At 37.2% G+C, this 13270-nt stretch overlaps 1 protein-coding gene across 2 annotated transcripts in view; it reads right to left on the bottom strand.

The window, feature by feature from the left end:
• The window catches only part of LOC145479968 (delta-1-pyrroline-5-carboxylate synthase-like), a 192779-nt gene that overhangs the window by 160219 nt on the left and 19290 nt on the right, over positions 1–13270 (bottom strand). For both annotated transcript variants that reach the window (XM_081458450.1, XM_081458451.1), the window contains exons 2-4: positions 11905–12045; positions 5030–5134; positions 1380–1532 (exon numbers count right to left, since the gene is read on the bottom strand). In XM_081458450.1, the coding sequence (XP_081314576.1) occupies positions 1380–1532; positions 5030–5134; positions 11905–12045 (399 nt within the window). The remainder of the gene's footprint in view (positions 1–1379; positions 1533–5029; positions 5135–11904; positions 12046–13270) is intronic.

Genomic DNA, 13270 nt, shown 5'->3' with positions numbered 1-13270 from the left:
CAAAGAAACGGCTGCTCACATCCGAACCACATCCTTTTCCTTTTGTGTTTGTGGTTTGCTCGCGCTCTGTTGAACGGACCAATCACATAATAGCAAAGTGTGAATGACGTAAGCTTTCGCACGAAAAGGTCTGCAGTGCGAACACACGAAGGATTTCTGGCTTTTGTTTCACGACGCACATTGCCAAAATGTAGGCGGTGTTCGCAGGTTACGATCATGACAGACTGGAAAAAATGTCAATGAAAGCCCTAAGTACAAGTGCTTCATGTGCTCATCGCTATGTTCAGCTAATGAGAGAATATATATTTTCTGGAAATGTCGTATTGTAAGCGTCAATCAAGGGCTAAACGCTTCCTACAGATTGTAATTAGGAGGAAAGAGTGGCATTCAGAACTCGCTGTCAACAAATCGAGCAGAGCTACTTGATTTCCTGGTTGCTTTATTAAGTTGAAATAGATATCGTCCTTCTCGACAATAATTTTTTGACTTGAAAGCTTCTCTCAATGAGCTGAAACTTTGAATAGTCTTCAGCTATTGAAAGCTTGTTCAAGCATTGCCGGTATTTTCTGGCGTCCCTAAACAAAATCTGGAAATCTGTACGTTCATTTGTGACATCTCCCACAATGGGATACAAAGATAAAAAACATTCTCTGATTGGACAAGTTTCAAAGGGCAAATTTGGCATGAAAACGTTCTTGAAAATGGAATGGAAGCGGTGATTGGCTAATTTCGTGAAAGGAATGTTGTTTGGATGTGAGCAGCCGTTTCTTTGGGGTGAGCATTGCATGACATCCAAAAAAACGGCTGTGGAGGAGACTACTGCGACCTGGCCACATGACAGTTTTTTATTCCTAGTCTGCATTCTGTACCCAGTAACTGTCTGCATTTTGTACTCGGGGTACTTTCCATTCAACCAAAAAATCCCAAAAATTTAAAACTGGGGCAAATGGTACAGAAATTGACTTGGAAAGTTTCCAGAAATCAGGAAATTGTTGAATTTCCGAAAAGCAAACCATTCAACCAAAAATTCTGGGAGGCTAGTAAAATGGAACGAAAATTTGAGGTACAAAATTTCCAAAAAAGTTGGTAAATCTTGCAAGGTTGTCCTGGTTCCTTTTCACTAATTCTGGAAAATACTGTTCCATTTGTCACTGGAAATTTATGGAAATTCAAACCGAATTTTTTGTTGAGCGGAAAGTGCCCCTGGTCAGCAGTCTGCCAGTCAGCAGACTTTACTTTGTACTCTACTGACTGCTGTCTGGCACATCTCTTGCAAAATGCGCTTAAATTTAGTCTGTGTCACATAACCAAGAAACCAGCTAATAGTGGGAGAACTCCAGCTGTATAACAGTGTAGATTACATTATTACATTCACTTACCCCTGCCAAATCTAAATCCAAATCAGGAGGTGATGCTACAACATCATTCTCATTTATAATGGGAATGCAGTTCATAGAGATTAACTCTTCCACTGTTGATCGTAAGTTATCCAGCGAGTATTTATCATGCACATCTTGCTTTGTTATTAGTACCTGCAATATCAACAGAAACCACACAAGGCTTCTCTTAAATTATATTTCTTCAACCTAGAGAAACAAAATTACAATCATAAAACAATAAAGGAGTTGAAGCATCCAGAGGGTTAGTCAGTGACCAAAGAAGAAGAAATACTAGAGGAAATTGAAGTATTTTATAAAGAGCTCTATACTTCTATCAGCTAGCGTTGAAAATGCGCCATTCACAAGTTTATTTGAAAATTTAGAACCACCCAGACTTGAAGAGTTGGTGAGTAGTGAGTTAGAAGAAGAAATCACTCTTAAGGAGCGTAAAGGTATTTTATGCACATTTAGTACAGGTAAATCACCAGACAAGGATGGATTTACTTGGGAATTTTACAACAGTGCTTTTTTTGATTTATTGGCTCAGGATCTTGTTGACAAATTAAACACTTTGTACAGAGCGGGTGAAATGGCACCCTCACAACGGAGAGGCATAATTTACACTTATACCTGAAGAAGACTTTGACCTCTCCACCCTTGCTAATTGGTGCCCGACGTAGACTATAAAATTGCATCAAAAGCTATTACCAAGAGATTGGAAAAAGTCTTAACTCTTTTAATCAACCCTGACCAAACAGGTTTCATGAAAGGTAGATACATCAGACAAAACATTAGGCTGATTAAAGAAATTCTTGAACAGAGCTTCGCAACATTTCTGGTGTACTTTTACAGCCTGATTTTCAAAAGCTTTCAATACAATCAAATGGGAATTCTTACAAAGAACCATTGTGCTATTTAATTTTGGGGAAAGCATTCAACGCTGGATTTCCATGTTTTATGTCAACACGGAAAGTGCAGTTTTAAACAGTGGTTTCTGCACAAACTATTTTTGCTTGTCAAGAGGAGTGAGACAAGCTTGCACTCTGTCTTCTTGTCTATTTATCTTGGCCACAGAATTACTAGCATGGAAAATCAGGCAAGATAAAGACATTCAAGGTATAAACATTTTCAGTAAGGAATTAAAATTAAGCCAGTTTGCTGATGATACCACTCTTTTTAACAGCAACTGCAATTCAGTTAACAAGGCAATCGCTGTATTGGACAATTTTGGTGATATTTCTGGCCTGAAATTGAACCCGTTGAAAACTAAAGCTCTGTGGCTGGAATAGTGGAAACATAGACATGACAAACCCTTTGGATTTCAATGGCCAGAAAAACCAATTTGCATGCTGGGCACTTTTATCTCTTATAATGAGAAAGATAATGAAAAATACAACTTAAGTTAAAATTGCAAAAATTGAAGACCATCCTTGACATATGGAACTGTCGGAGTCTTACATTATTTGGAAGGTGCCTAATAACTAAAAGTCTTGGCATCTCGCAACTTGTACACTCTATCCCCAGCCTTGATGTTCCTCTCGAATACCTTGGCGCTGTGAATTCGGCCACATTTAAATTCATTTGGGAAAATAAAAAGTACAAAATTAAACGTTAAGTGATGATTTTAGATTATGGCTCAGGAGGTCTAATGAGCACCTAGCATAGATGTTTTATCAAAATAGTTGAAGTTAGCTTGGATCTCCAGACTGTTAGCTGATGAACATAAGAGCAGTGAATCTTGAAGGCGATTCCTAACTATATTGTCGAAAAATACAGAGGTCTAAAATTAATATTACAATGCAATCATGACAAGAAATTTCTCAACAAGATGGAGCTACCTCAGTTCTACAAACTGGTTCTCTTGTATTTCTTGGAATTAAAAGTCAGAATCTTTTCCAAACCAGTGCGGCCAAGAACAAATTTTATTCAACAACAAAGATATTTTAATCCACAGTCAAAGTATTTTTTACAGGAACTGGTTTGATCGCAGCATCTATCTGGTACATGACCTTCTCAAAGCAGATGGGAAATTTCTTTCTTACTCAGAATTCATCCACAAATATGATCTTACCAGTAGATGCAACTTTCTCATCTATTTTCAAGTAGTTTCTGCTATTCCTAGACACTTTGCAGAAAGTGCAAGGGCAAACCCCACGAACAGATCAGATCTGCTGTTAAATAGTATGTTACAGCTTTCCCTACAGATCTCCATAAATTTAACTAAAATGAAAAATAGAGAAAATTATCGGTTCCTCATAAACAAAGAACCAATTGAACTGAATGCTAATTCTAAATGGGAAAGAGACCTGTAAATTGATCAAACATCTCGGAAACCTATTTTTAGTCACGTGAAATGCGTATGTTAAGATAACAAACTCAGAGAATTTTATCTCAAACTTTTACATCGAATAGTAGTCACCAAAAAGGTGGTAAGGTTGGTAAGGTTGGTAAGGCAGAGGACACAAAGTCTCTATATTGTGAAATGAATGATTCCATAATTTACACTTTCCATAGCTGTAACTGGAGCCAATTTTTCTTTTTAGAGATCATAAAATGGTTCAACAAAGAAAATGTCACCTCCTTCAGTCTTTTACCAACTGAATCAATTTTTGGTATGAAAGTTGATACTTCAAGCGAGGAATCAACCATTATCAGGAAGTTAAACTTCACCTTTTTATTTGCCAAATATTATTTATACAATCAGAAATTAATACATGGCGAGTTATCGGTAAATGAATTTATAGTTAATCTTAAGCATAAATATGTTTTCGAAAAATTATTTGTGTAGCTGTAGTAATGATGTTGATAGGAATGTAAAGCACTGGTCACAGAGCCAATAATACATGTCAACTTAGTCATTTGTCTTCCCTTTTTGTCCCTCTTTTTTTCTGCTGTTGCTGTGTTTTTTTGTACAATCCAATTATTGCATAATCTTCTCCTTGTTTGATCTGCCAATTAATATCCCTGCATGGCAGGCATGAATTTATAGCCAATCTTAAATGTAAGTAAACTCTTGACCAATTTTTGTATAGCTAGTAGCGATGTAAATAGGAGTGTAAAGTCGGAGTCATGGCTCCAGTTAATTGTACATGTTAATTTTGTTATTTGTTTTGTTTGTTTGTTTGTTTGCTGTGCAACAGAACATAATAAATAAACAAGAAAATTAATTAATACAGGAAAAAATTGAGCAATGTAAGTATTTAATTATAAGTAAAATATTGTACATTTATTGGTGAAAGTAACCTCTAGAGTAGGCAATAAATATAAGGTATGAAATTGTAAGTGACTAGTATTGCAAGGAATGTAATTTATAGTGTACTTTAAATCAAGTATTACAATGTGAGTGGTGTAAATGTAATTTGCAAAGTAAGTATGTGAGTATTGAATGCATATAAGTTATCAATTAAAAATAAATAAATAAATAAATAAACAAATAAATAAACTAATAATAATAATAATGGTTATATTCACAGCAAGAATCAGAAAATTGCACAAGGCCTAGCCTGCATAGCCAGCATTCCCATTCCACATTCTGCACATGGCCAGAATGTGGAAAAAGCTCTTTGTACAGGAATGCTTGCTAAGCAGGCAACTGAAAACTACAAACAGCATATTTCATTAGGAGGGAAGGCTTGCCATGTTCTACATACCTGTCCACATGTAAGACCATATTGTTGGAACATTGCTTCATAGAGTGACAGTAAGCCTCCCTGTCCCACAGCAGCACATGCACGTGGCTCAATATATGGTCGTGACTAACAAAGAATTCAAAATGTCATGAATGTTAATACACAAGTCTATGAAGAACATTTTATGTATGGTCTTGACCAACAACAAATTCAAAAGGACATGAAATAAAACACAAGACTACGAAGAATAATTATCTTCTACATCTATATGGTCTTGACTAACAACAAATTCAAAAGGACATGAACATTAACAAACAAGAGTAAGAATATTCAAGCACTAAATAAGACTAAAGAAACTGTTTCTTTCAACATCCACACATCCATCATCCAATCTAGTTATTCTTTCTTGGTGTTCTGGGGTGTTCCAAGTATGTTCTAGGTATTTAAGAAACCCAAGTAGAATTTTTTTACTGGCAACTAACTTTTCACACTTGGTCGCCAGGCTAGCAACTAAGATATCTAAATTCCTCTTTGTTTTAATTTTCATACTCATACATCCTTCTCTAAAGGTCTTCATAGCCAAGGTTAAAGCAACTTGCCAGATTGAACAGAAAATTGCAGCTAACAGCAATAAATTGGTAATACATTATAAAAAATGGAACAAATTTCTACCTTGCTTCAGCTAATTTAGTTTATGATTGTTTTGTGGTGGTGTATGTAGAGATCTATTTACATTGTAATAGGCTTCTGTACCTCCCTTTTTCTTTCTTTTTTTTTCTTTTTGTGTGTATCCCTTTTTAATGTAAAATTGTAAAACTAGCATTATAGTATCTCTTTGCTTGTCCACTGCACAACTTACAAATAAAAACAATAAAATACAAAAAAAAAAAATTTCATACTCATCAATTGAGTGGAATGAACGTCAAATACCAAACTATATTTCTCCTTTTCATGCATGTAGCCTTTGGAACAGTGAACGCTCTTCTTGTGAAATATGTAGCGACTTTTGGATGCGAAGTGAAATCAACATCTTTCATTAACTACATTCCATATTGGCATCTATGAGTTTTGTGAAAGCTGCAAATTTTATTGTTGGAAAGCTAAGCATTACGTAATAGATTTTAAATAGAAGAAAAAAGGGTATACAGTTTTTACATGCGTGAACAAGCTAAAAGAAAATTGACAATGCAAGCGTCTTTACCTGTCTGCATGTGTCATGTTTACTCAACAATTAAAATTAAAGCTTTATTATTTACTGTAGCACTGTTTTCAATGGTATCTGAAGTTCACAAAAATCATGTGAAAGGAAAGACTGTCCTAAAATTAATGATGAATCCTATTAGTAAAATTGAAAAGAAACTGCAACACATTTGAGACTTATTGTTATCTACATGCAGATATCGGATTTCGCTATTCCGAACGACCAATCACATGTAGTGTAGCGGCTAACATCATTTTTTTGGCAAAATTGTTCACTTAGTGATACAACCATGAAATTTGACAGAAACGTTCTAAATTAAGTATTCTTTCATTCTGATCGACTAGCCACTTCGGTGATATAACACTTTTTCTAACAATTTACAAAATAGGTGGTCCTTATCTCAACATGGCCGCCATTGACTTTAGGTATAGAGTTAATTCACAGCCTTATACAGGAGAAGTTGATGATGTAGCAGTACAAAAGTTCATTGTTGAGCAAAAGAAACTAAACAAATACTATAGCTAAGTAGACCTGGCAACTAACATAGGAAAGACTGCTGGCGAAAGCATCTGCAGGTTATCAAGAGTTGCAGAAGGAGCAGCCATTATCTTGGCCAGTGGAGCATGTCTGCAAGTATTTTAGAATTTTGTATTTAGGTTATTATGATAACAGATTTTAGTTCTAACCCTCATATATTACTTGTGTTTGGGGCGAAAGTTTGACGTATTTTACAGATTTTTGCACTTTAAACTTCTCAGACGATTCATCTTAAAGATAGGTCTTCACATAGGAAATGGCTGCTCTGAAATCGATAGGGTCTTTACTTCAGGCCTAGAACAGTAGTTGGACAAGTGCTTTTGTTGAGGCAGGAGTTGCCTCATCTGGTACTGCAGAATCTTATCTGTCAGCCTCAGGTGTTACCAGATCTCCTCAAGCACATCAAATCACAGCATGTTGTCTATACAAGCAGAGGAAAGCTGCATTTAACAGCTATAGCAGAGATACATCTCGAAGTCCACAAGGTGTTCTTGATTTCAAAGATTGGTGTAAGAAACGAAGACTCGAAAGTCCACAGTTCGCATTTTGGGATCTTGTTTTAGCACTAGAGCTAACCATTCTAACAATGGTTTGTTCATTCAGAGAAGTCGACTTTTGCCTGTATCGTTAGGCGCTGGTGGAACTAAGGCCCTGTTTCTTTGCAAACAACAATGTGAATTATGCGTGGTGGCTTTCAATTCACCTCAGAGATATGATGACCATCGATCAACAGCATCCAGAAGTAGCAAGATAGTTCTTCAAAGGACATTTGGTCATGCACAAATCTTGCAAAGAATTCACGTCAATTGCAATCGACCAAGCCCACAAACAAAACAATGCAGTCATCAAGGATGATGGAGGAGCCTGCAGCACTCCGGAGGTTGGTGATAGCTGGACCAGAGGTGAGCCATCTAGTCACTCGCTACGAAAAAGTTGCGGGAACTAAAGACACAACAATCAGTAGCATGCATCACGAACAAAGCGAAAGTGCTCAAGTAGCAGTCTTTGAGAGAGTGGAAAAGCTGTTCAAAGTAATTAAAGAAATGGGCAATCTTTTTGACGAAGAGTCTGCAGACCTCTTCGTATTAGACACAAAGGACATTGCCGATCCAGCTAATTCAAGACTTGTTGCTACTCACCATTACAGAGGCAAAGATCAGTTCCAATCCTTCACTGAAGGACTGAAGAAAGAAGAGCAGACTTTGTTTTATCAACCAATCAAAAAGAACAAGATCACTTTCTTCAAGCAAGAGGAAATTTCCAGTGCTGCCAGTTCCAAGAAGAAGACACTGAAAGAGGACTGTCGCCTATTTTCCCAACTCTTCATTTCATGTCAAAGCAGACAGTGTGATTTGCATGAACTCTTCCAGCATGAAAACCAGTCAGCTCCAGCTTCCCTCAGTGACAGTGGAAAACTTCACACATGCCAGAAATTGTAACTGGTTGAGATACTTGAGTCTAAGGCTTTGATGCCAAACACTGAACCAGAGGCAGATGCAATCATCATTAGATGGATCAGCTCTTGTCAACTCCCAACCCCCACGTACGTCAAAAACATTTGATAACTACACCAATGAGGACATCCTTCCAAGAGTTAGATCAAATTCTACCACATACCAAAACGTTGACATTGTGTTTGATGTGTATGAGGAGTCCAGCCTGAAAGTAGAGGCACAATCCAAAAGGGACAAAGGGATACAAAGAAGGGTTACACCAACCAGCAAGACCCCCCAAAATTGGAAAAGTTTTCGGAGAGATAACAACAACAAGACTGAACTTTTCCATTTTCTTGCGGACCGCTTGTCCGAAGCAAACATGCTGTGCTTGGAATATGTCTGTTACAATCACGTAATTGCGTTAGAAGATTTAGCGCCATGTACGCACGAAGAGGCAGACCCACATATTTTTGGGCACACACGACATGCGGCAATGGACGGCAGTAAGGCTTTAATGATTAAGGCAAATGACACAGATGTGGTAGTAAAATGTGGATTGCATTTGGCCAGGGAGGATATTTTTGATCGATTCCAGTGCATGAAGCAGTAAACACAATTGATCCAGAGAAAGTCAGTGGACTCCCATTCTTTCACGCATTCAGCATGGCAAAGGAAAGAAGTCTGCAAGGCAAACATGGAATGAGTGTAAAGGGGTCTCGACCACCTTCACCAAACTCAGTCAGTGTGTGACAGCTCTTGACAACGCTGATCTCTAGAGTCTAGAGCAGTTTGTTGTGGTCATGTATGACAGGTTCAGTGCAGATACAAGTGTGAATGATGCAAGACTGAATGTCTTCCCTCGCAAACAGAGGCCGTATGTTGCAATACCACCTACTCAGTCTGCCCTCAAGCTACATTCAAAGTGTGCTGCCTACCAAGGAGGAATTATCTGGGGTCAAGCCACTCTCCCTCAACCTGTCACAAAAAGTCCAGGTGACTGGGGAAGGAGTAAGCAAGGCGGCACATGGAAGATACTTTGGACTGACATTCCATCAGTTGCTGCAAGTTGTCAAGAACTAACCAGATGTGGCTGCTGGAAGGACTGTTGTGGGAGGTGCAAATGTCTTCGCTCTGGGCTGAACTGTACAGCTTTGTGTAGCTGTTTGTGTGAATAGTAGCTCCATCTAGTCATCGACTATAGTAGGCAGGTAAACAATGTAAATTGTATAGCAGCACTATTTGACACTGTTACAAGATCAAAAGCTTGTTTTAAAAAGTGATTTTGAATTAGCCAGCTAGAAACTGCCGGGAGTAATGAATTGCCGACCTGAATATCAGAATTCGGTTGAAGTAGGCATGTAATGTAACTTGTGTATTTGAAACTTATACGAGATCAGAGATTACTTAAAAAAATTGTTTGGGAATTACCCAGCTAAGAAACTGCTGGGCGTATTGTATTACCGTACTAAATACCGGATAGGCACATAATGTAACCTGAACAGTGCTATGAGATCAGCGCCGGTTAAAGAAAGAATTCTTTAGAATTGTTTTTCCATTTTCGGAAACTGGAAGATGTATGGAATAATCAATTGTATTTAAAGGATGCTGGCAGTAAAACGTTGTAATAAGGGAGTAATAAACTGCTCAAATGTTGCTTCAAGATGGGTTGGAAGTAAAGATATAATTTAAAATGGCCGCCATTTTAACACATCGCACCCATTGTTAGCCATTTTGAAAAAAAAACTCTTGTTAAAGCGAATTTCAAGTGGCTAATCGACTAGAATGAAAGAATAGACAATTTAGAATGTTCTTGCCAAATTTCATGCTTGTATCACCAAGTGAACAACTGAAGCTGTTAGCCGCTACACTAATGTACATGTACGTTAGCAGGACTTGTTATTGGTAATTGTCAAGATATGGATAGGACTGATGTACAATCAACCTATTCTCTCTTTATATTTCAAATCAAAGTAAACAACATTTCTAAGTGGCAAGTATTCAGGCATCCCTGGCTGTCAAGGCCAACTTACATGCTCTGCCTTTTTGGCTCAATAAATTTAAAAAATACTTCATCGATAAAAGAAATCTGTGGCAGGTTAGTCTGATAGGTAATTTTTGCATTTTCATCTGCAAGCTTTGAGCTCTTTCCTTTGTAATTTCCACCAGAAAAGTACACATTTTCATGAGCCACAGTGTGGTCAGATTCCTCTGGACAAGAAACACTTATATTCTTAGTTTGAAATCAAACTAACACGAACTTTGAAGCAATCGCACTTCACTCAAAAGCAACTCGAAACCAAAAGCTTTGCTGATGTCCAGTTTGTGATTGACAGCTGTTGTCTCATTAGCCAATCAAGTTATTTGAACAATTCTAACAAGGATTGTTATTGGCTTATTTTAGCATGACTTATTAGAGAACAGATGCATGTTGACACCACTTTTCCTGGTTTGGAAAATAAAGTTTGGTATGAAAATATTTGCTGAATGTTGTGGAAATCGACTGTGCTCTGTTCTGTTGTAAAGCACTTAGGAAGCAGAAGCACTCGACTATGTCTCTTGTTCCCCCTACACTTCTTTCATGCTCTACCGCTTCCTGCATGCTTTACAACAGAACCAGAGCACAGTTGAGGCTTCTTTATTTGTTAATTACCAGTTTACTGATGAACTTTAATTTTACACAAAAATACTAAGTGGCAAATGAAATCTGTTAAGATTAGGACTCTACCTTACTCAACTGAACTGTACACCTGGAGAGGTAGCGTCACTACAGAAATCTCACTTGCCTAACTGATGGCACCTGTAGGCCTATATGTTGGTAAACTGACAGACAACCAGCAGCTTTTTCAGGGAACTGTTCTTCACTTTTGCTCAAAATTCAAATCAAGGCACATAGAAACAAGCACTTCTAAAAATTTGATTATCCACTATGCAACTTTATTGTACTGCTAGCAGTGTAAATAAGTCTTACTGATCTTGATGTTGACAGAAAAAATTAAACTAGTTGACATCAAATCATTGCCTCAAAAGGTCAACTCACTTGTTGCAAGTTCTTTCACCCTGTCTGCCATGATCCAGAATGTTACTTTATTTATAAGTATAGTTATCAAGCATTACTCAACTACTCATTACATTATTTGCAGCTTTTCACTTCAGATGAATGCTTGATATTGAAATCTTTCATTCAATAATATATGTAGAAAGCAAGCATTCACACCATTTAATTTTCCAGAAACCATGCACAAGATTTCTAACAACACTTGAAGCCATCAAATTATTTTACACTTAGTGATCACACAAATATTGTAACCTGATATCAAGTTCAATTTCTGACATACGCACTTATTTTGCCCTTTTATTTCAGAAATCTGAGGTCAGGAGTGATTTGCAAATAAACAGTGTTGTTTTGTACATATCAAGTCAAAATTAGCAGGATTCAAATCATTAAATTTTCATGAACCGGCATATCACAGAATAACCCAACAGTGAATGTATGTTTTTCTCCAAAACTGCTTAAACTACAAGTGCACATGTAGCCGCTTTGAATTAACATGTTAAGAATTTTTCATGTCCAAGAACAAGTGCTACATGTTCACATAAAAAAATGCATTGAAAAGTGTCTGGTGGTTTCACCAACATAACTGACTTAATTGTAACATCCAGCATAAGAAAGATTGTGAACAACTTGTGGAAAATAGTATAAAAAGAACTTCAAATTAGTGTACCTTCAGGAAGTCTTGTGGTTTAAGTGTTTGACGAACACTCTGAGAAAGAAGAATTTCATGTCTAAGCTTCTGTTTTCCAAATGCCACTGCTCCACTGGTGACTAACAGCATTTGTCTGCCAGCATTCTGTAACTCTGACACCTAGAAAACATGAATTACATTTCTTGTCTAACTAGGACCTTGATCACCTGATACCACCCCTCTCAATATTTATCAGTAATAAGCCTTTTTTTCCCAGAAATATAACTGCAGTTGATTCCTGTGCTGGCCCACAACAAGTTTGAAGTTCTTCAATCTCACGACAGACACTAAAATGTGGCTTCAAACTCAAAGACTGAACTCAGATGGAATTTTCTGGCATTTTTGTGAAAATGCTACAGTCTGGTAAATGTTACCTTTAAATGTTGATCGTAGAGTAAAAACCCGCGTGTAAGAACCTACATTTTTTGAAGTCTGGCAAAATAGGTTCTTGTATTTTGGGGTAGTTATTGGCAATTTAGGCTAGGTAGGTTCTTAATTAGGTTCTTAATTTCTATAAAGGAGATATAGATGATGATTACCAAAAAAAGAAATAAACTTCAGTTTGGTTCTTAACCTATTGACTCCTGTGCCGGCCGTAACAGGTCGTGCGAAAACCCACCCCCAGTTTCCTGTGCCGACCATAACCGGCCGTAAAAAAGCACGTGAGGACAATTGCCTTTCTTACCCTCTCTGAAGATGTTTTGGTTCTCCTATTGTTCTGTTGTTGTTAAGGACAAATAAACCAATCATAATCGACTTTCTGAGCATATTTTTAGAAGACCTTAGAGGTCCTAGAAAGATGGTTTTTCATCTTAAAATCATGCCCTCAAAAAGTGCAGGTAATCATGGCGCGTTGCGGGTCAAATCTACAAACTTCCAGGGTCTTGTTTTCATTCCTAAAATGGAGAAATTACTTCTTTGGCACTTAAAATGGAAAGAAAAACATAAATCGATGTTTAGGTGGCCTCAGAATGGGAGATCAAGGTGTTCACAGTCCTCAAACCTTTCTGGTGCGCTTTCAAGTGAGTTTTGAATACAGATTGCGGATTTAAGGCCACTTCCTGGACTTAAGAAAACAACAATGGTAATGTACAGTATAACTTCAAAGTTGAATTCAACTTTTAGAACAATTGGTTAAGCAATGGCCAGTAAAATAACTGCAAAACTTGTCAGCAAAATCTCAACCTTTCGCTTTAGCATGAAGAATTAATCTGAACATGTGGTCATGCAGCGAAGCACGTCTGCGAAATTTTTAACATTTTTATGCCTTTAGATAATTTTTTTGCCTCATCTTGAATGAAAATTTATTGTTATTGAACTTCCTGTCACGTTTCTTTCATTTGGT

This window comes from Orbicella franksi, chromosome 2, assembly GCF_964199315.1.
Source record: "Orbicella franksi chromosome 2, jaOrbFran1.1, whole genome shotgun sequence".
Taxonomy (NCBI): Eukaryota; Metazoa; Cnidaria; class Anthozoa; order Scleractinia; family Merulinidae; genus Orbicella; species Orbicella franksi.
Note: the sequence above shows the minus strand (reverse complement) of the source record. Positions and strands in the feature narration are given on the sequence as shown.